Raw genomic sequence first — 24,521 nt, forward strand, 5'->3', positions numbered from 1 at the left:
TCGGACCATGTCCATAGTGACAGCTGTATTACTGATTCAAATATACATTAACCATATCATAAATGAATAGGAATTTACTGATTCATTTCAGTAGGTTTATTTGACCCTGGTGAAAATAAAGTCACGTAAGTTGAAAAAAAAGCCATCACACAAACGAAAGAGAATTTCAGCCTAAATGATCTTCTGTAAAAATGTGGTGCATCCAGTGAGGAATACAACTACATTTTTTATCAACAACTGCTTATTTCGTTCAGTTTTACACCCTTGACAAGTTGCCAAACCAACACAGGGCCACACAGTAAGACCATTCTCCCTCTATAGCCAACAATATACGCTCTTTCTGTTTGAACCAGTCACAGTCACACACTGGATACTCGCAAATATGAAAACACAATTTTTACTTTTCAGCCGATGCAGTTTGGCTTCATGCGTTGATGTAAATTTTCATGAATGTGTTGACAGCACGCAGCAGCAGGAGCACTGCACACCGAGGAGAACATTTCTCTCCACATTGTAAAATCAGCCGCAGAGGGATCTTAGCGAATGAGTCCATCTTACTGTTGCACTTCACAGGACAGAACACCATACTGTAGTGTTGAATACCTTGGTTGTAGAGAAAGACGTCGTTCCAGTGGACAACACACAGTATATTAGCTTTACATGTCTTTTGTCTAACGCTTCTACAGGAAGTGGTTGCATACTACTGTATGAGTATAGGCCCATTTATTGTAATCTAGAGCCTAAAATGTAGATAATGGATTGTAAATTTAGCCCCATAGGGTGCAATTCATTCCATCACATAGGAAAGGTGACTCCACAGTATGTATGTGACGCATATAGTAAAAACAACATAAAATGAGCCGCACGCTCTGTGGCAGATTTATCTCTTCTCAAATGAAAGTCACATGGAGTGGATGAATAAAAAGTGTCAGTAATCAAAGCAATGACTCACCCATGCGAGTCAGCTCGTCACACCTTACCTTTAGAGATTATTAGCCTTCTCACTGATCACCTCTCAGCGTCAGCGTGCACGCGCGTCACATTACGAGAATCTGAACAAACACAGATGCAGACTGACATCCTGTAAACGCTGCTGCGCGTACACAAACACACACACACACACAGACACGCACGCACACACACACACACGCACGCACACACACACACACGCACACACACACACACACACACACACACACACACACACACACACACACACACACACACACACACACACACACACACTTCTTTCACACCTCATCTCCCGTCGCAGCTGTGGCGCTCAAGACGACTGCGTGTGATTGATTTCCGCGTCTGCGTCTCGGCTGTGAGCGCGGACGCTTATTTTCCGTTCAGCTCAGCCAAGTGTCTCCAGCTATCTGCTCGCAAGCCACTGGCATATGGAGCAGCTACAGCAGGCTACTAATGCACTGAACACACACAAACGAAGACTCACAGCAAAACTGGAGGCAATGCCATCAGTGAGAGAAACAGAAGAGGCACCAAGAACAAAAAGTGTGGACAAAGGTGTGGTTTCTCTAAAGCGCCGGGAGCAAAGGATTAGACGCCCGCTTTCAAAGCGCGGTGTGTTCATTTATTAATTTATTTCTTAAAGAAAGGATAAGTGAACACTAAACGACAAGGTGAAGGGAAAAAAGGCAGCGAGACATCGTTTCGCACTGCGGCAAAAAAGCGCCTGTCTTTTATGAGGCGTGATAAAGCGGCAGATCGGAGCTAGAGAGGAAAAATATGGCCTCTTTATCTGGCTGCGAGGGAGAAGTTAACAGAAAGAGGGAGAGAGAGAGAAAGGGAGACAAAAAGAGGAAACAGGCCCGGTGCCCAAAGCAGCAGCTGCTGTGAAACAAGTGGCACATTAAGAGCAAAATACCCCGAGACACAAAAATCCTTGTAACTTCTCACTTCGCCTCCGTCGTCCCCAGGCTTGAAAAAGTACACGCTTAACGTTTTGAGGCGTTTTACACCTAAATGGATGCTAAGAGTGTGTTTTTACAGGTCCGTATACTCGAAGGACAAAGACGCGAGACTGGATCGCTTCACCGGCGCTGACGTTTTAATGCCCGCGCTGCGTACGAGGCGGCCCATTATCTCCACCGGCCGCCATGAGACTTCCAGCGCTCAGTTTGCTAGTTACACAAACGGAAAATGAAGAGTGTCGCCCTCCGCTTCTCGTGTCAGCTTCAGCCGCGAATAATTACTGTTGTGGTTTTTGTTCATAGGGATGCGACCGTTTTTGTTTTACTTCAGAATCACAGAAGTTTAATGTAAAGGGCCGATTTCCTTTCTTCATTGTTGATCCCGAATCCCTGAAATTGAGATTTGTGTTTGGATGTCTGGAAATACTGAGTTGGGTTTGATACTGACTGTGGCCAAAACACGACCTATAAGTGTTTATAAGTCTGACCTGAGCTGCCGTTTTCAGAATCAAAGTCAGAGTTTAATGGCCAAGTTTGCACAGGACAGCCAAGGAATTGTATTTAGTCTGACTCCGTCTTTGTTCCCTCATTCCCTAAATATAGTTTTGAAGACGAATATTAAAAATAAAAAACTGTGGCTCACTATGTGACATTCAAGTCGAGTCATTGCTGTATGTATCTGGTAGAGTTCAGCTTGGTTCTCTCATGTCTCCTTGTTCACTTATAAAATGGAGGGAATAAATGTGGAAAAAAAGTCTGATTTGCAACTTTTGCATCATTTGAGTCTGGCCAATAACTACATGGAATCAGAATTCCCATGTAACCTAACCTATCTTTTTCTGTGACCTTTGAACTTAGAGCACAGTAACGTTCCTATTGTTGCACAGCTGACTGGTTTCCACATCCCCCACTGACTGTGCAGTGCAAACCTCCTTCCTCCACATCTCACAGATCCACTGGACTTTTTTTTCCTGTAGCCTGCCAAATATCCATAATGCATAAATACACACATCTATCAAAAGTTGAAGCATAATTGACTGATTTTTGTGGCATTTTTTCAAAGGACAAACTTGCCGTAATTGTCTCCGAGACTCTGAGCCGAGGTGGGATGCGTTGTATTTTGCTTTCCCCACGGGGAAATTTGGGTCGGACTCAACAGGCAAATATTAACAGGTCACCTTGAGCTCTGTCTCTGGGACTATGTGAAGTATGATACAACATCAGACATTGTATAACACTTATTTACTTCAGCCCCAACAACTCGTTAGCTATTCCCCTAATGACAACTTGCAGCCATTTTCTGTCTTTTTGTCCATTTGTTCGGTTCTCTCGCGTTTCACTTCATGTTTTTTTTATGCTTCCTGTCTGAGCTGAGCGACAGACGGCAGGAAAAACGGAGACATGAGCGTCTTCTTTTTTCTTTTTTCTCTGACTTTTATTGACTCTGCATCAGCAGCATCCATCCTGCGCAGCAGCCACTAAATCATATATACGCCACGCTGCGTCTGTGTGCGTGCGTGTGTGTGTGTGTGTGTGTGAGATTGATTTTTTACTTCATCATAGTTTTTTCCTTTTTTGTGTGCCATGATGTACGTATTGCAATCAGGCAATGCTTTTGAAATGAAGAACTTGAGTATAAAATGTAATGTATTGCTTTTTTAAGGGACAGGAACATTCATGCAGGCCATTCAAAAACAGTGTTAAACCTCACACCTCTGCCTGTTAAATGTTCTGTATCCCCAGCTTTTTAGAGTCATTCTTTATGAGGAGACAGGAGAATGTTGTGGCAGTACAATAAAACCAGCTTGTAACTTGCTGGAATTTGGCTGCTAGCCGGCCAGTAGCTGTAATTCTGAGTGGGATGGGGCTCATTTGATATAAAAAAAACTTAAACAATATATGAATCACTGTTAAAACCAACACTGTTGACGTCATACACTTCTATAATTCATAGGCTCTGAAAATTGCAAAATTGAAAAGTGTTTTTTTGTTGTGTGCAGGTTTCCTAGATTGGGTCCCAAAGAAGATGCAGCGCGTTGGTTGCATGGAGCTTCTCAACACAGTCCAGAGGAGAGTCCAGCCCAAACTGCATGTGTTTGGGCACATTCATGAAGGTACTGTACAGTACAGTACACGCAGATAACAGAGCTCTATTACAGATACTGTATAGTAGATTAAAAAAAGGAAATAAACACAACAAGACTATAGACAGAATCCTACAACATACACACTAATTTTATATTGTTATAGCTGAGAAGCAAAATCCACTATCAGCATTTTATCTCCCAAGACTAAGAATTGCTCTTTTTTCAGGGGGGGGTCAGGTCAGTGTTGAGGCCATGGAGCAGTAGTTGGCCATCAGAGAGAATCAGATTAAAAACTAGTTTGGCTTTTATGAGAGGAGAAATCGTCTCTCTTCACTAACCTGAGGACTCTGTGAGCAATCATTCTTATAAGCAAAAAACCCATCATCATTGCGTTTTCCATTCATGTATTCCACATACTGTATGACGAGGGCCCGACGCTCACGAGCAAAAGTTACACTTACACTAAACTGGAGTTTGATGTGACAGGTGGGGGCCAACCTGTGCTTAACAAAGCAGTAGCGGCTTTAAATCTGCCTTTTGGGCGACGCATCCAAAGTGCTCTTGAAGCAGTGGGTTTGTTTGAACTGTAGCATTGTTAATGTCACTCTCATGCACTCACATATTTTAGAAAGCTTATTTTGACGCTAAGGGTTTATTGCTGCTATGATTCACTTCCTCCAGGGTAAATCCTTTTTGTCCCTGTCATGGACAGTTGCATAGAGGTCAACTGTCAATCAAACTTTAGCAGGAGTGTGTGAAAAATCATTGTATTCATTACTGTATACATAAGTTACTGTACAATGTTATACCAGATTCCAAACATTTTTTTTAATTATCGGGAATCTGTGCTACTGTAATTCAATTCCTCTACATGTAAATTTAGCTAAGCCTCATTTTGTCTATTGTGCTAATAGGCATACCCAAATTAAAATGGTTTGAGCTCCTAAGGGCAACATTATTGAGCTTGGTGTCATTGAAAAAGAAACTCATTCTAGTTTTCACTGAAAAGAAATATACAATTTGTTACAGTCATACTGAAGCACAGACACAGAGACACAGACACAACATTTTGATCAATCTTTGTGTATTTTTTTTTATTTTTAACTGAAGAAATGTCAAAAACAGTCTATGTGGTAAAGTGCTTGATAAAATGTACACCACAAATTGTATAGATGAATTCTATTAATATTTTGTGAAAAGACACCTGGAATTATGCTGTTTTATGTAAGACACTATTCAAGCGAGGGTGACAGTTTGGAGACTCCAAAATTGCACAATGCAATTTTGCATTTTGTTAAAAACAGATTAATACAATTTGATAATCTACTCAAAATAAAAAGGAAAATCAATATACGTACTGTAAATTTGTCTTAGGTATTCCAAATAAAAACCTTACAATATAGAATGTACAGTAAAAAAGAGAGGGACATTACATTCATATATTATTATAAAATAATTATTTACATTAAAACCCCACTATATACACATAAAGGAAGATACTGCTGAACATGAAAAATATGATGGTTAAAAAATGCAGCTCATTAATTGATTGACAGTAATTCTGACTGCAAGTCTTTGGACTGTGGGTGGAAGCTCACGCAGTCTAATCTAGTCTGATACCATTATATAATCAAACGCCCAAGGTTTTTAGGCTTTTACTTTTTCTTTTACTTGTAGTAGTAGTAGTGTTGTGTCTAATGGCAGCGTTCAATTGCTTCCCAGGTTACGGCATGATGACTGACGGCACCACGACGTTCGTCAACGCCTCTGCCTGCACCGTCAACTTCCTGCCCATGAACCCGCCCATCGTCTTCGATCTCCCCAACCCGAGGACCACATGACTAGAGGAGGCCCGCCCCCAAACCCCTACTGCCAATCAGGAGAAAGGGGCCAGGAGAGGTAGGTGAGGTCCACGAGTGGGCGCATCGGAACCAAGCCTGTAAATATCAGCGTGGGCAGGTGCCTGCGGTGCACACCTGGAGAACCCACTCCAGAGACCCAAGGAAGTGTGGATGCTCGCACACTATTAATATCATTTTTCATGACATCATTTCTTCATCAGCCTAAAAGTCGACAAATGGCCTTTTGTGGCGAGATGCTTCTACAGTACGTGGAGACATATCTGGACATAATTGTGTGTTCTGACAATCGGCTCTGCGAGAGACTAGAGACCTGCTGACCTTAGATAATTAAGGAAATGAACTGGAAGCGCTACGGTGGCTCCCGACTCAAACCCCATCTGTGGGAGAGTTGGCTCTGTGGATGGAACATTCAGGAGGAATATTTGCTCCTCTTCTCTTCTCTCTCCGTGCTCTCCTCTCCTCCGGCCCACAGTGTGCTGTCGTGCGGGGCATTTGCCAATGTGTGTGTGTGTGAGAGGGAGTGAGATCAGAGCGAGCACGCGAGGGCAGCGAGGGGTCCGGTGCCACGGGCTGCGTGGAGGTTGGGGTGTCAGACGTGTTGACACCGTTCCCCTGGGCCTCATTACAGCCCTCAGTCAGCCTCTTAGCCGGCGAGGGGAGGATGCTGAGGAAGCCGCTTGCAGCTCTCTCTCTCTCTCTCTCTCTCTCTCTCTCTCTCTCTCTCTCTCTCTCTCTCTCTCTCTCTCTTCCTCATGCTGCAAGGGACTCGCTCGGTTTTCTAAGCTAGGGGCTTGTGGCGTTTTATGGCCTCGGGCACAAAAGGTGCTACATGGTAACAGGACTTCTGAACAGTGGGAGTCGTTGCACTGGGACTCGCTTGCTTATTAATAACGGGAGATATGGGACTTTTCATCCTGTTTGAAGAGGAACAAAGCTGTAACTAAATGTACTGTAACTGGTCTGTAAATGTTTTGTCGGTGTTGAAAACGTTGTTGTTGTTATGCTTTTTTCCAAAACAAAAAAGAACTACGTGTCCAGTATTCGTGTCCAGAATGTTGTGGTTGTTACTTTTCATTTGCTCTCTTTCTTAGTAATGTAAATGCCTATTAAGCTTTTCTTTCCTGTGGAGCCACTTGGTCCCAGTTTGACGATTATTAACACTTTCATGGCTATGAGCCCTTTGTCTGCTTTTTGTTTTTCCCCCTACGCTCTGTTTTCTGAATGAGGCTGTTTCCACTGGAAATGTGCTCAGCAGAACAGGACCATGTCACACTTTGATCTCCCTGCTCTGCACGTTACTCATGAACACCTCCACAAAGGAGCGACAGTACGGCTCCCTCCTGCTTCCCTCATCTCTACAGCACATGGGTGCTCATTGTGCCAGCCGATGTCTTAGCGTTTCCAAGTGGGCAAAGGAGAACATAGGCTTGTCTACACGTTGCTCTACGACAACACAGCTGAAGCTGAAGCCATAAAAGAGAAGGCCTGGTCAATATTAGTGTGATTGTAGTAAGACAGAATAAAGAGTAACACCATTAATTAACATGGGAGATGTAAATTAGCACTGTAGGAGGCATGTTAGTGAATTCAGAACTGCAAGTCCCAGCAATGGTGTAAGATTTCCCTTCTCAGTTCCTTGTTGGGAGATTTCAGTATTAAACCCATGGAAATTTCTTTTCCCAAAACATCTATTGAACCTGCATGCCTCAATAAGTAAATAAATAAAACCCAAATACCACGCTGCATCAATCTCGTCCTCAGACTCAGAAATTTGATAAAGTGGATTTCACGTAATAGGGGACCTTTAAAGGTTGGGGAAGTCACTGGTAGATTACGGCTCCATCACACTGTGATGTGGCAATGGAATAGATGACTTAGACCATCAAAAGACAAAGCATCACAAAGTCCTTCCACCTGTCAGAATTCTCAACCCATCGTTTGGAACTGAAGGCGCCTAAAGAACCTTAAACAAGTCCAACTGCCTCAGTAGCAACTTTCAAAATGATTTCAAGCGCTCTGTGGTAATGAGCGGATTTAACCCTCCCTCTCCTTTCCCTGTATTTACCATGTTCCTCAAATAATACTACATCATAATAATAATAGGAATAAGGGGTTGTTGCTGCAGTGTCATCCTTCCATGTAACATAATCTTAGGCCAGACGTCAGATGATTTTAGATCAAGGTGTGAATTCAGGAGTAACATAATCACTCGCTGCGAGAGAGAAAAGCTTGGGCTAAAAAATTAATTAGCGTCTGCGAAAGAACGCGTTCAAGAGAAGAATAAAGGGAACTATTAAAAACCAAAAGCTGGGTGGAACTTTCATCTCTTAAGTTTCATGAAAAGCTCTGTTTGGTCTGACTCTCTAGTTCCACTCCTCATTTTTAGATGTCTTTCACTTTGATTCTCCCTCGCTTGAATAGCTGTGTTGTGTGTTTTCTGTTTTTTTTTTGGTTTTTTAATTCTAAGAAAAAGAAATTACTACAGTACTACTTCATTTATTTGTTGGGGCATGCTTAATAGAGTAAATGACTTCTGCTACTCGGACAATCTGCATATGAAGAGTTTTGTTCCAAAATGAGAAACAGGCCATTTAAGAAAAAAAAATAAATGGGGGGATCAGAGGGGGGGGTGACGCCTACACAGGCAGAATGATTGGCAGCTAAAACCTGAAAGCAGATTGCGATGGTGCATTTCAAAAGGACTGGAAGTAATTTGTGTCCTTGGTGACATTTTTTTTACTTACTGGTTGTTTTAAATTTAACAATGCTGGGTGATTCTGAACTCTGCAGTCGTTTTTCTAATGGATCATAACATTTTGGAATGAAAAAGTTCATATGTTGCGTCTCTGTTAGGGACTTCTACGTTTAAAAAAGTGAAAAAGTTTAAGAAACTGATGATTCAGCTGCTGTACTGTAGAGATGCGTTGCACCAGATGACAACTATAAAAAATGTAAAGTACCTTCCTTTCTTAAAACTGCTGGTTCTGAGAAATTATTCATGGTTGAATAAATCTTATCTGTGGGCCAGTGGATCATGTTTTTTCTTATTTCCCTCCTCACTCTCCCCTTTGTCTCTCATTCTTGTCTCTTCGTTCCTAGATTAGAGGCAGCGGGGAAACTTTTCCTCGTCCTGGATCTTTTCCCTTTTGTTCCAATCAAAGGTAACTGTGTCTCGTATCAATTATTTAGCCCAGAGCGGCAAGTTAATTTCCAGCGGCTGAACCGTCTCGCGTTTTGTTCCACAGGTCTTCCACACCTTTGCACATTCTAATGAGAACCCTCATTCAAATAATTACATTAGTGATCCCGGGGGGAGACCGAGTAATTTATTCGCAGGCAGCTTCTTACTTTGCCATTAATACACCTAGCTTTCATATACTCTTGTCTCCCGCCTCCTTTTTTGCTCTTACTCTTCATTCACAACATCAAGCTCCTCTTCTCAGCTCTCATCATACAGTATCTATTTGCATTTCCATCTGCTCCTCTTTTTTTCGCCTCCTCTGATAATCATCCCCAGTCCTTTACATTTCTCGCCCCCTTCTCTGTGTGCTATACATTATGTCCCGCTGCTGTAGCGGTTTCTTTGCACGACTCACAAACGTCGCCTCGTCATCTATTTAAATCCACAGTTCCCATCGGAAACAAAAAAACCCAAACAAAAAGCCACTTGGTGCGAGTGGCTTTGGAACACGAATTAATGTCAAACAGTGAGGCAGCAGACAGAACAGAAGTAACAAAAGTCTCAAAGCTTTCATCAATTCCTCCCTGTTAATCTTTATTTTCCATGTTTTGCCTTGATGGATCTATTTGTCATGTCAGGCTACTGTAGATCCAATTTGAAATGCTTGCTGTCAACGCCAGATTAAAGTATTAGCAGGGGCCAGGACAGAAATCAACATTGTGCAGCTATTTACCACCCCAAGGGCACATGCACAGTGTTCATACACTATTACTAAAGACACTAAAACGTGATTTTGACATTGCAGGCTTCTATACTGTAGGTGTCTGGAAGAACGTCAATGAAGAAACACCCACAGGAAGTCATTGTAGCAGATCTTTCCTGTTGCATTGGCATCCAAGTATGAGCAGAGGTGAAAAAATTCATCTTCTGACAGTGTCACGCCGAAATGACACAGCACCTGCAGGTCAAGAACAGGGAGAGATGGAGAACGTGTGTGTGTGGGGGGGCTTGCTAATTGTTTCTATCGATTAGCCCAGGGAGCGTTATCTACTATAAATCTATAAAACAGGTGAGTGGCAGGGACAAGAAATCAACCACCTACTGGGTCCAAATGTCAGATGGGTCTCGTTCTAACATTCAGCTTTATTGAACAACAAAAATTACTGATTGGTTTTGAAGCGTGCGTGCGTGCTAGCGTGCGTGCTAGCGTGCATGCGTGCGTGCGTGCGCGCGTGCGTGCGACCTCACCTTCCTGAAGTCCTGCACTGAGACGCTTCCTGTCCGGCCGCGGTCTAATGCCAGGAAGCAGCGCCGAATGGAGGACCAGGATGAATGAACCACGTCGTAGGTCCTAAACATAACCTCAGTGCAGTCTTTGGTCAGAACCCCCTGGCTCATCTGCACCATAGCCGCACCGCATCCCGTGACACAGTGAACGAGAAAGAAACAAACAGATTTTTTTTCTATGTATCTGTGATCAGATCAGATGCAGGGGGTCCCTGCAGTTTCACACAGATGGTGGGTTCGGCTGAGACAATGCAGGTCTTTGTGATTAAAAAGTTGGTTAGAAGGTTTCGAGCGAGTGGGTTGCCAGATTAGGCCCTCACCCACACGCTCTGTCAAATGTTGGGGCTTGGCTTAGTGGCTCAGCGGGAGCTCTTTCAGAACGTGCCCACCCGTGTGTCATTGTTCAAAGCTTTGCAATCACCTCCTAATGCCAAGAAAGCACTTGAAATCACCAAGCGCCCAGTTTGCCTGTCATGGGAGGTGATAGTCAAGCGCCCGAGGGTGGGAGGTCCCCGCTGAGTTTACTCGATCTGGCAAACCCGGCGTCGTCCATCATCACCCTCTCACATTCCAGAGCCACCCACCACACACACTCATGCAGAGTTTAAACTTCCAACCAATAAAACCAAATTGGATCAGGCCTTCAACAGAGAGTGTTAACTTTAACCTGCTGCTCAGCGTGGCTGTGTGTAGATTTGTGAGATTTCAAGGGGATTTTATTCTGCTTTGCGATCAAATGGTTTCACATTTAGCAGTTCAAGTTTTGTATTTTGCACTTTTTCTGAAAGCTCTACTTACAAAGAGTTGCAAGTTATACCTGAAGCCAAATAACTGACACCTTCTAAATCAATTATAAGCCTTTACTTTTTTAAATGGCATGGTTTCTTACCAGTGTGTCCATTATTCTTTTTCAGGAAACTCAAATTAAAAAAAGATTCAGGTTACAATTAAAATGAAATGTATTCAATTTGTTGGCAATTTTTAATTTTGTTGACATAAGGCTAAAACCTGCAGCTGTGGTACCAACCCACACTGACACATTCAGGTAGTTTTGGATGACCAGCTTTTTGCTTCCACCTGCTTCATGTGGTTGTGATGATAATTGAAGCTATATTGATCTGGACACTGCGGCGCCCGGGGAACTAGTGTCAAGTGTCTTGATTAAGGACACACCTGGTGCCAGACCTTCTGCTTCCCAGGCCCATGCTCTACCTACTGAGCGCCCAGGCCACCCTAGTTTGAACGTGATTTAAAGATCAAATGGTTTCAGACTATGATGATAATGATTTTCAACTTGAATCATTTCACCTCAATATAACATGAGCGGATGCTGTCAGACCACCAACCCTCGGTGAGGTTCCCTTCAAACTGTGCCAGTGCTAACTGGCTCATTTCAAATGTCAGTGTTACACGTTCCCCCAGAGGCTGTGTTAGATTCCATATTCAATAAAGTACGATAGCTAATACATTTTTGTTTATGTTTGTAAACAGACCTAACATGAAATCCGTCAGTTGTCTGTGCAAAACTATTCAGTTTAATTATAATAAAAACAGAATAAACCTTTAATCAGATTGTGAACAAGTAAGGCTGTTTTCTGTTCCCCTATTGTATAGAAATGATGTTATTGTTTTACCGGTGTGGCTGGGAGAGGGAGTTTAAGCCGCTCAAAAGCCTTTGCAGTCTCCGCCGGGTTCAGGTTCAGCAGGAAACGCTGGAGGAAGGTGTGATATAAAACACAGCCATTATTCACGCAGCCGTATTTCGCAGCCAGATCTTCGAACTGCTCCTGCGTCACACTGATGTTGAGAGACTGAAGGATTCCTGTAATGCATAATAAGCGGAATTAGCATATTGATTGTAGCACTCAATAGCTCAGTGTGTAGCTTTCTCCACTTACCCAGAAAGGAACCGGTGCTGATGCGTCCCGCTCGCTGCGAGTCTTCCGTGGCGCATTTCCTCTGAATCTCCTTCCAGCAGCGCCTCAGTGCTCCATGCAGCCTCCTTTCCATGCTACCTGGAGGGCTTCCTGTTCCAGGCCTCCCCACCGAGGCCGGATGCCTGGAGGTGCCCTGGGGAGCAGACTGGAGAGGGACGGGGGGTATCATAGAAGGGAATCTAACTTTGACTAAAATGTCTCCAAAACATACTAGATGCTGTAAGCAGTCATTAGATAGTTGAACTAATATTAGTGCAGAGCTATGAAAGATCATGCTTGTTGGGTTTGACAGATTACAGATGTCATCTCCTGTGACTCAGCAGGTTGTCAGCGGTGGACCACTACCTGGGTCCTGCCCGTTCTCGCCGAGTGCTTCTCAAATTCTCCGCACTGCAGCTCTCTCTGCTCAGTCGCGGGCATCTGACGCCACATGTGCTCCAACTGAGAAAGTGAAAAACAAAACACACACAAACATAAATCATCCCCAGTGTGGGACTGATGCCCCAACAAGAGTTACACGCAGAGCAAATTGGCTTTACGGACTACTAACTTTCTCACACAGTCAGTAATTATCAACACAATAAATTAGATTTTGATTAGAATAAAGAACTTGTATTGGACCAAAAAAGCACAGAACTGGCAAATGTAGCACGTTTCAAATTCATACTTTGTGTTTGTGAGCATGGACGCCTGCCAACTTATGTTGTTTCAGCTTGACAGCGTACAGAGAGTGGTTGGAATTTCCTCTTTTAATTCTCTCAGCAATGATGCACCAGAATATAATCAGCAGTGGAAAACCATTACATGTATGTCTATACCTGATCATTGCTTAAATCCGGGCGATGCCAAGCACAGAGGTGCTGGAGATGTTCCTTTGAGACAGTGTTGGACACGTCTGCACCTACCAACTCTTTGGTGATTTCAATTTGGTGATCTGAGGCCACTTCTAGGATCTGTTGTGGAAGCTCAGTGTTTCCAGAGATTTCCTTGTAAACAAGGGAGCTCGGTATAGACTCTTTCTCTGTGCTTCTACTCAGATTCTTGTCTGATATCTACAGAAACACCAAATATATTGTGTGTAAGATACACAGAAGGCAAGAAACCATTGTGAAAATGTTGAATACCATTACTCCACTCATCAGTGGCCTGTGTACCTTAAACTTCTTGAGGAAGTCCTTCCAGTTAACTGTGGAGTTTTCACAGTCTAGCTCCAGTTTGGTCAACAGGTGCCTGTATTGTTTTTCTGAGAGACGAGCACAAAAACTGTCCAGCACGCGTCGGAACTCCAGAACTGTTACGGTCCCTTTCCCATTCTGGTCGAAGGCTGAGAAAGCCTGAAGACACAGAGGAACAGAGAGATGTTACGAGACTGATGGCAAAGAGAAAAAGCGCGCTTGTCTCTCACCTTATAGAGACTGGGTGCCGAAAAAGCAACTCGTTCTCGCATTTTGGCCAGAGCCATGTCTGGACTGAGGCTGTCCAAAGACTCTATCTGCAGTACGGCACCAGGAGGTGGTGGCTCATTCTTCTCTACTTCAGGGACAAATCCAGATAGAAAATCCATGTAATGCAGCCTTTTGGTGTTATCATTCATAGAAATGCAGAGTCTAAAATGAGAATTAGAACCTTCAGCTCACATGTTTCCTTGCTTGCAAAAGTAGCTCACAGCACAAAATACTGTATAGCTCAGTTATCATTAGAAGGATCTTCTCGATGACCTTTGCAGGTGACGTACGAACTGCTCTCTTGGCGTGTAGCAGCCATAGCCGTGCAGCAGGCTCAGCACCTCTTCCACCGTTACAGTGCCGTCTTTCCTAGTGTCGAGGTTGGTCAAGGCTCCACTCAATTCTTCATGGTTCTCCTGCAAAATGTGCCTATGGGCAGTGGGAAAAGGACATATACAGACACATATGCAACATGAATGAATGCTTTCTCATGCACAACATCTATTAGGATGTCTCAGTAATAATGACAGAATATAAAAAATGTCTACCATTTACTCAAAGGGCGTTAACTATTGCATCTATAGTATCTTTATATTCTGCTGTGGAAAATTAACAGATGATCTAAAACCACCTTTGCTTACTTGACCTGTTCCAGTGAGGCAGAGTCACTGAAAATTGGAAGGTCTGGTTGGGAGACAGTCAGGTTGAGCTTGTCGCCTTTATGATGGAGCCCAAGTTTTCCCAGGAAGTCGCAAACTGCTAAGAAGCCCCGCCCCTCTGCATCATACCTGTCAACATGTAGTATGAAAGTGATTCTAGCACAAGTGTTCAGTGCATAATAAAGGGGCTATATTTGGATCCATTGGGTTTTCCCTCACCTCGACCACAGCTGATCAAACTCACTGTGCCTGATGGGGAGAGCATAGGTGAAGAGGAGCCTCCTCAAGCTTTTTTTATCGACCCTGCTGTGACCGTCGGAGTCCACCTGACACAACACCTGGTGACCATGTGACAAATAGCTAAAGGTCTTCACATTGCTGTATTCGTATAAGATTTTTGAAATCTGCTGACCTTGGACATGTCTGCCCACTTGTAGCGTGCGTCACTTGCCAGAAGTTCGTGGAGTTGGTCAAGTCTGGGAGGGTAAACATGACACTATAGAGCCAACTGTTCTCTAAATATCAAAATCGGGTGATTACGACCAGTAATAAAACACTTACATATTAGTGCTTGGTGCTTCTTGTTTGCCATTATTCTCAATCACATTCACAAATTCGGCATAGTTCAGATTTGCTCCAGGACGCAGGCCAATTCGATCTAGCAGCTTATTGTACTCTGCCTTGCTGCAAAAAAATCCCAAGCTCTGATAGAGCACTTTAAAATCATGGGAGTTGACCATGCCCCTACACTTCCTGTCCATCAAGCGGAACGCTGCAAAAGTGTTCTGAGTGGAAGACAGTGAAAAATGAAAGATGCAGAATTATGACATAACCCCCTTTGTAGACCCTGAATCATCAAACATGGCAGCTCAACAAGCTAAGCAGCTAAGCAGCTAAACTAAGCAGACTAAATGCTGGTTGGTTGTGAAGATAAGGAGTACCACCAAAGTCACAAAGCAATAGTAGTGCAGTGGACACGTTTTCCCAAAATAACCCTTCACTTCAGACTGCTTTGGATTTTTCATCACATTTGAAATTAAAGTCCAGACCAGTTCTAGCAATCTGTGAGAGATGATTTACTCCTCAAGCTGTGAGTTCATATTTGTCATATCATATTTGTGGGTTTAGGAGTGTAAGCTATCTGTTGGGCTGAGGGCCCCGCTGAGGCTCTATAGATTTTTATTATTTGGTAATAAATCTAACCTATACAGTACATCTGGAAGCCTTCTCAACTACTGTACAATACGTTTAACCCAGGAATTACTGTAGAATTAGGAACAATCATAGCAAAACCAGGACAGCATTTACAACAGCACCGCTGAGGAATGACTGCTTTGTAGCATCTTGTCCAACAGCTATTATAGGATACTGAAAGCCAGAATATACTGTAGGTTCACTATAAATGTGAATGAGGTTACTGGTTGCCGACCATAAACAATGACATCCAGCCATCTTGTTACCTCATCTCTCACACTCACTTTAATTTCCAGTCAAATCTTATTGTACAGTATAATATAAAATAATAAAACAAATGCTGGGCACATCTATCTACTTCTACTTACCCCATAAATGAACTTGATCCTGGTCTTTAAGGCAGCAAGACACTGCTCAGCAGAAGTAAGAAGGGGCCCAATCTTCTTTTTTTCACAATTACTGCTCCCTGAGTCCAGATGATCCCCTGTGCTGCCCATGGCCTCTGTGGAAACCCTGGATGGTAAATCTAGAAGTTTTGGTGTCTTCCATTTTAAAAGTCTTGAAGTCACCCAATATCTAACTTCTTGAGATTTAATTTTATGGAACAAATGGGAATTACTCTATGCAATTCAGAAAGTGCCCTTAAGGTCTGATGATTGGAATATCCATTTACTTTAACTACCTGAACTAATTTAGAGAGACACTTTTACCAAGTCTTGGAAACTCTATTTTTACTGTATGTCAAGCATTGGCTTTTTATGTTATTCTTTGTGTTTCCATTTATTTATTTATTTACTTTTGACGATACAAATTAAACTGATGCCTTGCTGGTCTGTTGTCTGCTTCCAAAGTGGATAATTAGCCCAAACAAGGAGAAATGAGGATGACTCTAAATTTGTGTGCTTCCCCACACTGTTAATGAGATGAAGAATCTCATTATTACTCTTTTATTATTTTTAATCATATTTAGATGGCTCACAAAGGGATAAGATTGTGGTAGGAATTGGGATGCAATGCAAAATGAAGGTGGGTTCAGAAGGGACTTTTTTTGATTTATTTAAGCACTGGTAACCCCACCAAAGAATTGATGGGATTTGCTGACACTGTTGGGTCAAGATATTGTTCCTGTCGTTTCCTGTGTCTCACCCTCGTATTTTGCCTGGAACACTGAGAGTCTAATCCGTCCATCCGTGACTCCCAGGCATTTGGCGAACTCGTTGAAATTCTCCTCGTCCAAGATGACCCAACTGTCCTCTAGGATCTGGGGGCATGTTTTAACAAAACAGAGCATGAATTGTGGCAAGTGGCTCTGCTTCAGGCCAAATTCAATGGCCATTCTGTCACAGAGCTGCACGGCCTTCAGTCAATCTGGAAATGGTTTCAAAGAAGGACTCTTGTTTGGTTTTAAATGACACTCTCTTAGCAGAGTGTGACGTGTTTTTTTGCCCAACACTTACCAGTGGCCACAATGAAGAACAACCAATTGCTAACGATATAAAGATACATAGGGTAATATACAGTACAGTAAACTCACTACCAAAGCCAGTCAATGGTGTCACTTTAAAACATGCCCGAGGTTTGTGTCCAATATACCCGATCTTTTTGTCAAGAACTTCATTTTACTACAGATATTTTAATGCAAATAAGACATACAACAGTCATTACAGAAGTACAGTATGAAATTAAAAACCAGATAATAATTGCTGAATATCCTAAGATGAAATAAATGATGCTGTGTGGAAGAACTTGTGTGAAAATAATACGACTAAAGTGACTGCGTGTGATGATTCATGTACCAGCTTCATGTTCTTTCTTTTGCATTTAGCAAACAACAACATTGATTCAGACAGCATATGTATTTTTTATTTTTAGTATCTGGTTAGTCCACAGCTGCTCTCACATTGGCACTTTTGGTTTTGATTTTCATTCTCACAAGCACCAATTATACAGTAGGCCTCATGCAAAGATTTACACTTATCAAGTGGCCCAGGCCCTAAAAGAATTCAAATTTTGAAATATGGCTGGAGTATAATGACAACTGAAAAGGCTGCACTGTTACTTTATAACAGCTGCACATTTGGTTTCTAAATGTTCTATGTTATACAAAAGGATAAAGCATAAGAGTTATGAGAATAAAACTGTAGAAGATGAGTGATTGAGTGAGTTTATATCTCATTAAAACTGCCAACTGCCATTTTCACTGATGTCATGTTTTTTTTTTTTACAGTCATTAGATATCAAGCCTTGGTCATGCATTTCACAACTAGGCCTTCGGAGATGTCCTAGTTTATCCTACCTGCATTAAAGGAACACTTAACCTTTTATGTTTACCAAAAACATTTTGAGTAGTATTAAGAATGAAAATACAAACGGATTCCTCCACAATTTCATGCAGAGAAATAGATAGAAACCCAACTGAAAATTCCAGTGCTGCAATGAATTTCACCGCTGCCAGTTTCTATTAGATAAAGTTGTGGATTCTACTGCTGACAGGGAACATATATATGTTACGGATCATCAGTTTTGGGCTACATGTGGACACTGGAACACTGAAACTAACTTCAGGATACCAAGAAGAAGCTGATACAACAGCCAGGACAGAACAGTCTAATGAGCAGTGAATAAGTAACATTCGCTAGCTTACGTTGCTAATGTTAGCTTGTGCATTAGCCTGGCTGGCAGCAACTCTAATACTAATAAGTACTGTAGCTACTGTAGGGAGATTTGTCAGGGCTTAATGCATTCTGGGTGTTGTAGGATATGACCAATTTCAGGAACAACACATAATACTTTTCCCTGTTTTCTCTGTACATAGAACATCAGTGGTAGTTTTTCCATAATTTGGCTCAATAATTAAGTGGTGTATTATTCCTTTAATAAACCTTAAAAAAACAGCAATATAACACCACAGCTCTAGAATCTTTGAATTACCAATGCCTTTACATTTCAAATATTAAATTTACTTTTCTGAGTATGTTTAGGTCAGCAGAGAAGGCTTTGCTGGCACTGACGTCCTGCCACTGATGGGTACTAGTTCACTCAAACCCGTGTGTAAATCTAAAGTCCAATTTAAAGATTTTTTTTCAGAAACCTAATATAGAATAATTTCTTTCCACTGGGTAAAGTTGTAACCATACACCATCCCACTGCCACAAATTCCACTAGAGACTAAATGTAGATTAATCCACCACTAAAAATAGTCCACAAATGCACTATCCCCTCCAGTTTGCTTCACAACAACTGGGTCACATCCCACTTATCGCCACTGCCAAGACTATGTCACCAGTCATCAAAGCTCATTTCTGGCATTATGGGTAAATGTTTTTAGGTTCATCAGCTTTGTGGTCTCTTTAAAATGGCAAAAAGTAGAGTGTAGGCTTCACTCACTCCCTTTCTTCTTCTGTCCCCGCAAGGATTGCGAGACTATACCCGCTGTCATTAAAGGCGAGAGGCAGGGTACCAATACTGTATAGACAGACCATCAGTCTTGCACTCACATCTACAGAGGGGAGGTAACCTAAATTACGGGTTCAAAGACTGCAGAAAGAAACCAGAGAACCTTGAGAAAAAAAAGACGCAGACACAGGTAGAACATGGAAATGACACCTGTCATTCAAACCCATGACCTTCAAAATGGCAGGCAACAATGCCAATTACTACACAGGCATGAAGGAGGGGTACTGTATTCCAACTGTCATGCTGCACACAGAACACAGCGGAGAGCCATCCAACTGCAATATGAAATATACACCATATTTCAATAAATGATAGATGTTCATGTACTGTAGGTTTGTTGCCTTTTCACCTTCTTTAGATTCGTTTCTGTAAGGTCCACAGTTTCAGGGTTGGGAATGATAGCCTGGATACGGTCTGTCAGGCTGGTGTGGTGTTGCTCTAATCTCGATCTCATCCTCTGGAAGACAATGTGCGGAATGTAGCAGGTCTCTATTCGGTCCTGTGAGCTGGAGAGAGGCCGCTGTCCCGAAACTGGTTTTAGCGCCAAGGGAGATGATGTACATGTTCTGGGAGCAGATGGCAGACAGCAGACAGTTACTTTCTAGTCTTAACAAAAACTCCATCAAAGACTAAAAGACAGTTGTATACTGTATATTTAGATGTTTTTGCTTTTACAGTAAATAGGCTTTCAAACATACCTCAGGAAGTAAAGTACAGATATGTCCTGATTATCTGAGTTAAAAACAAAAAACACACCACTTCCATCCACGTCGATGACTGAACTACATCAGGATCCTTTGTTAGACTAAAACAGAGGTCTTACTACTAAGGAGATGCATTTATAAACTAAACACATTGGTTTGCTGTTGATACTGTACAACATCCAAGAGTCATCCCCGTCCAAACACCTCACCTCTCAGTGTGGCAGCTAGCTGCATGGGACGACAATATGTTTCTCCTTCTGCTATTGATTGATGCCCAGGTATTCTAAAGGTCGTAAGAAACCACTGTAGAAGGCGTGCTACTTCTGAGTGACTCACAAAACCTATAACCCACTACCTAGCTTTGGGGAGCACTAGTAGTAATATGCTACTGTATGCTGAAATATTGTTGTCTTTTACACAGTTTTGGTTATATATGTATATATATACATATTGGTTATATATTTAGATGTTAATGCTTGAAAAGTATAACTTTGTCTATGGTGCCCATTAGTTTTTGATGATGGTTTAATTTATTGTGATGCACCTGTATAGGGGAACAGCACCCACTGCACTCTAAATTATTTACAGTAGCTTTTACTACAGTACATGTACACATACTACTTTAGACTACTCCTCTAGCTTTGTTCTACTCAATAGGATTTAAAGGAATTACGTGTGGTACAAACCTAGACGTATATAAATATATTTCTGGATGTGGTGATTTCATAGAAGTACACTTGTACTATGTTCCCATGGTCACAGAGAAGATGCACGAGTCTGATACAACACTAAAGATAAAATAATCCTATTACAACACTCGATTTTAGACTCTGTGGGATTTTAGGTTTTCTCTGATTGTCTCAGCCATTCATTGGCTGCAGTTCATTGGCAGCAGTTTTAGCTGCATCATTGCAGCTAAAACTGCTACAACTGTCAAATGTTTGTCTATACCATATAGTAGTTATCAGCAGCAGCGCTGATAGAAGCGCTACCGCAGGTCATTCCTCCCCTCAGCCATCAGACTGTACAATACAGCACTATAGTGGCACAACAACAAAAAACAATACCACAATACCAATGTGAAAAATCTCAATCTACAGTGTGTACTTAATATGTGCAATACCTAAATACACATACATGTGCAATACACAAATGCTGTAAATATGCTCTTTCTGAATTAAATTTATTCGAGTGAGTTGTTTTGTTTGTTATCTTATCTTATCTTATCTTATCTTATCTTATCTTATCTTATCTTATCTTATCTTATCTTATCTTATCTTATCTTATCTTATCTTATCTTATCTTATCTTATCTTATCTTATCTTATCTTATCTTATCTTATCTTATCTTATCAGCCTGATGGGCTGCAAATACATATATCAAGGGTTTTTATTTGTTGTGCTCAATGTCTGACAGTTATCTGCTTTTTCACTGTAACTTTGTGTGTTGAACCTGTGTGAGTGTCTCACTTATTGAAGTGTGCATCTGCGACGCCACAGCAGCTCAGCGCCTTCGTCAGATCTTCCTGCATGACATATCCAGTGTGCTGAGGGTCAAACTGCTCCAGCACCACCTGTAACGACCTGAGCTGTTGACTCAGATTGTCCAGCAGTGGGCTCTCTACCTGACACACACCAACGCACAAAAATAACCCACACACAAGATCCCTTAAACTTGCCTTACTAATTAACCCCATATTTTTCTTTAGCTCCATCTTCTGTTTGATCTCATAGTGTAGCTGCAGTAAGTGTGGGATTGATACTCACTGTTCTCCATGAAGCAGATGAAACTTTATCAGCCCACTGTTTGGTTTCCATTTGATCTGCTGTTTTTTGTTCCTCCTAATGATAGACAATCAGTTACATATGCATAACACTTTTATCTCTGTATGCAGATGTGTTACATAACAACTTATACTGTATCTGCTGTGATGTATTTTGTTTCCTCAGAGATGCTGAGCGGCTCTGGCGCGTTGTCGAGGGAAGGTGTTGGTGCTGTGTTGCTTGTGGGAGCAGGGGTGAAGCTAGGGTTGAGTCTTTCCAGGTTGGCCTGTTGAATTAACCCAGTGTGTTCTGGATCCAGTACATTAAACAGCTCTTTGATCCGTGAATGGTGAAGGAAACGATGGGGGGTTTGAGGGTGAGTCCCATCTGGTTTCTGCAGCAAACGTCGCAAGTCTGCTTGAGTGATACTTCCTCCCTCCTTCTGGAAAGACAGATGATGTGATCAGTCCTCTTCAGATCACGAAGGCAGTGCCATTAGACATTCCAACACTGTACGCACCTGTATCTGTGTCTGTGAACATTTCGTCTCATTCTCTTGAGTGAATTTTTTTTTGACCACCCATCAAAGTTAGAAATGGTGTAACAACAGGAAAGCACATTTACAGTGTTTCCAAATGAAGCACATTGAAAAACAGAGTAAGGGCTTAACAATACTTCTAATTTTCTAGTTTGCTTCATTGATTTTTGCAAGAAGTAACATATTTCTTTTCATGTTCCACACAAAATAGTGGAACAAGTTCTTAGTGTACTGTATATTATGGAGCTGACTGTAAGGAAGCAAAAACAAACAACAAATACCAGAACTAACCAAATACCTTCAAACAAAGGGAAAACAAACAAACATAGCCTATGGGAACTGAACAACTGCAACACGGCTACACAAAAAGTGGTTCCATGAAATATGGTTTCTTAATCTACTTAACTTCTTAAGTAGCGAGGTGAAAAATAAGACAATTCAATAAAAAGGGTTCACCTAGAACATACGAAAGGATGGGATTGCATTCACCTGGGTCTCTCTAACTGTCTTACAAAGCAAGAATTCATCACAAGGTTTCTCATAGACACAAATGTAAATCAGGTGGGAGTGGCTGGGTGCACGGGTGGTTGAAGAGAGATTGGTCGATGCTAGACCAGGGATTATGAAGTTTATTGATTGTCATTCCACCTGAGACACAGTAAAAAATCAATTTTAAAAAAAGCTGCAGTAAAAAAAAATTGACATCCTTGGAAGACTGGGTTTCAAATGTACTTAGTATCATGATTGTTGCTTTTTTAGATTGAAGATCATCAGCAACTGTGTTGTAATTACAGCCTTATTACTTTTGGCAATGATTATGCTTTTACATCTACAACTTTTAGTGACACTGTGCTAAGTTTACGATTTATAGTGATTATACACTATTACAGTACTGCAGTACTAATTATAGCCTGGCACATCTGATATGCATGTTCAATTGTGCATTATACACAAACAATGTGATTTATTGCAGCTCGTCTGAATGCTTCCCCAGAGACAAGTCTAAAACTATAGTTGGCTTAGAACCTGCCTGAGTGAAAAAGCTCATTATTGGCTGGCGGTGAGGACACTCTTGTTTGATCTCCCACCCGCTGAATGGATTATTAAAACAGTTGATGGAGGGATTTTTTTTCCCTCCCATGCCATTAAAAGGAGGAGATCCTGGCGGATAGATATGTGTGATTCATATCTGGGAGAGGCTTCACACACAAACACGCATACATGCATGCACACACTTTCTTAAACTTGGAAGCCGCCGGTTGTCTTGTGAGTGGCGGCAGCAACATCAAACATAACTGCGAATTAATAGAAAATATCCCCTCCCCCCTTTCCCCAAAAGTTTAGTCAGACTCAAAAGTTTCATCCAGCTGAAGACTGATTTGAAATTAAAGAGGCAGAACCGAATGTGGAGGCGTGTTGAAGGGGATGGCTGTCAGACGAACATATGGCTAGTGACTGAGTGGCTAACCAGTGGCCATATGCAATCATCTAATCATGTTTATGGCCATCAAAAACCTGCATGCGATGATTGGCTCATCTGTAAAGCTGTCTGGCGTTTATATTTAAAGCACATACCTGAGCATGTGCCTTCTGCTCACATTACTCCCTTGTGTCCTGTCTGATAACATTAAATATATTGCTTGTGCCTTGTCTTTCTTACAACAGTTCTCACAAGACTGAGCAAATAACGGGAAAAGGTGAACGCATTTCAGCAGTTTTTCTATGGTTGCAAATTCATCACTCCTACCAAATCCAGTTGATAGAAGATGTCTTTCAGTTGAGGGTAAATGTCATTAAAATTGAAGGTTTGACCATCAGCATCAGACTGCTTAGAGGACCTGAAGAAAACAGATGAGTGAAAAGGAAAGGAAATGAAATGAAACAAAAGGAAACATTAAATGGTTGGAATGGGTAGTGATTTCAAAATATGTAAAGTGGCTGAGTAGCTACAGGTACCTGCCACTGGGAGGTTTTGTGTCTTGATCTTCTTTACTTGGGCTCATGAAGTGACCCAAGAAGTGCTTCCACCTTATCAGCCCTGTAGCTCTTACACCATAACTGCTTTCGCACACATAATCCATGCACATGCATCAAACACATATAACATGAATTCATCATGTGCTATATTTAAAGATTTAAACAGCAGAGGGCTTGATATAGGAGAAGAAGGAGAAACAAAGAAAGATGAATAAATAAAATCCTATATTGCTACAGCTACCGGCTTGTCAGCTTCTGGAAGGAGTTCAGGTCCATGGGAAATATGAAGCTGCTCAGTACAGCCTTCAGGACTCCTTGTTTTACCAAACCAGAGCAGGTGGTGTCAGAGGCCTGCAGGGCTTGCCACACCGGTACAGAGTTCATGCACATCTGTTGGAAGGTATAAGAACATGATGTTCATGTTTGACAGGCAAAACCTCTCATGTTGTCTTCCTTTCAGGGCGTGAGACATCTCCGGTTTTGGTTGTCATGGAGAA

At 41.9% G+C, this 24,521-nt stretch overlaps 2 protein-coding genes across 2 annotated transcripts in view; one reads left to right on the forward strand and one right to left on the reverse strand.

Moving 5' to 3' along the window:
• The window catches only part of mpped1 (metallophosphoesterase domain containing 1), a 53,307-nt gene extending 44,394 nt beyond the window's left edge, over positions 1 to 8,913 (forward strand). The window contains exons 6-7 of the mRNA XM_029160286.2: positions 3,935 to 4,048; positions 5,744 to 8,913. Of these exons, the coding sequence (XP_029016119.1) occupies positions 3,935 to 4,048; positions 5,744 to 5,862 (233 nt within the window). The 3' untranslated portion in view covers positions 5,863 to 8,913. The remainder of the gene's footprint in view (positions 1 to 3,934; positions 4,049 to 5,743) is intronic.
• On the reverse strand, positions 8,310 to 24,252 carry efcab6 (EF-hand calcium binding domain 6). Its single transcript, XM_029160281.3, has 21 exons — positions 24,004 to 24,252; positions 23,795 to 23,885; positions 21,664 to 21,951; positions 21,513 to 21,587; positions 21,216 to 21,370; positions 19,392 to 19,608; positions 16,733 to 16,847; positions 15,955 to 16,088; positions 14,954 to 15,177; positions 14,805 to 14,868; positions 14,612 to 14,730; positions 14,375 to 14,521; positions 14,007 to 14,162; positions 13,694 to 13,895; positions 13,443 to 13,622; positions 13,107 to 13,340; positions 12,634 to 12,729; positions 12,250 to 12,433; positions 11,986 to 12,173; positions 10,313 to 10,462; positions 8,310 to 10,022 (listed from the first exon to the last, which is right to left on the reverse strand). Exons 1-21 carry the CDS (start codon positions 24,132 to 24,134, stop codon positions 9,900 to 9,902), a joined length of 3,273 nt encoding a protein of 1,090 aa, XP_029016114.1. The 5' UTR covers positions 24,135 to 24,252; the 3' UTR covers positions 8,310 to 9,899.
• Positions 24,253 to 24,521: the final 269 nt, after the last annotated feature.

The sequence above is a fragment of the Betta splendens genome, chromosome 9 (assembly GCF_900634795.4).
Source record: "Betta splendens chromosome 9, fBetSpl5.4, whole genome shotgun sequence".
Taxonomy (NCBI): Eukaryota; Metazoa; Chordata; class Actinopteri; order Anabantiformes; family Osphronemidae; genus Betta; species Betta splendens.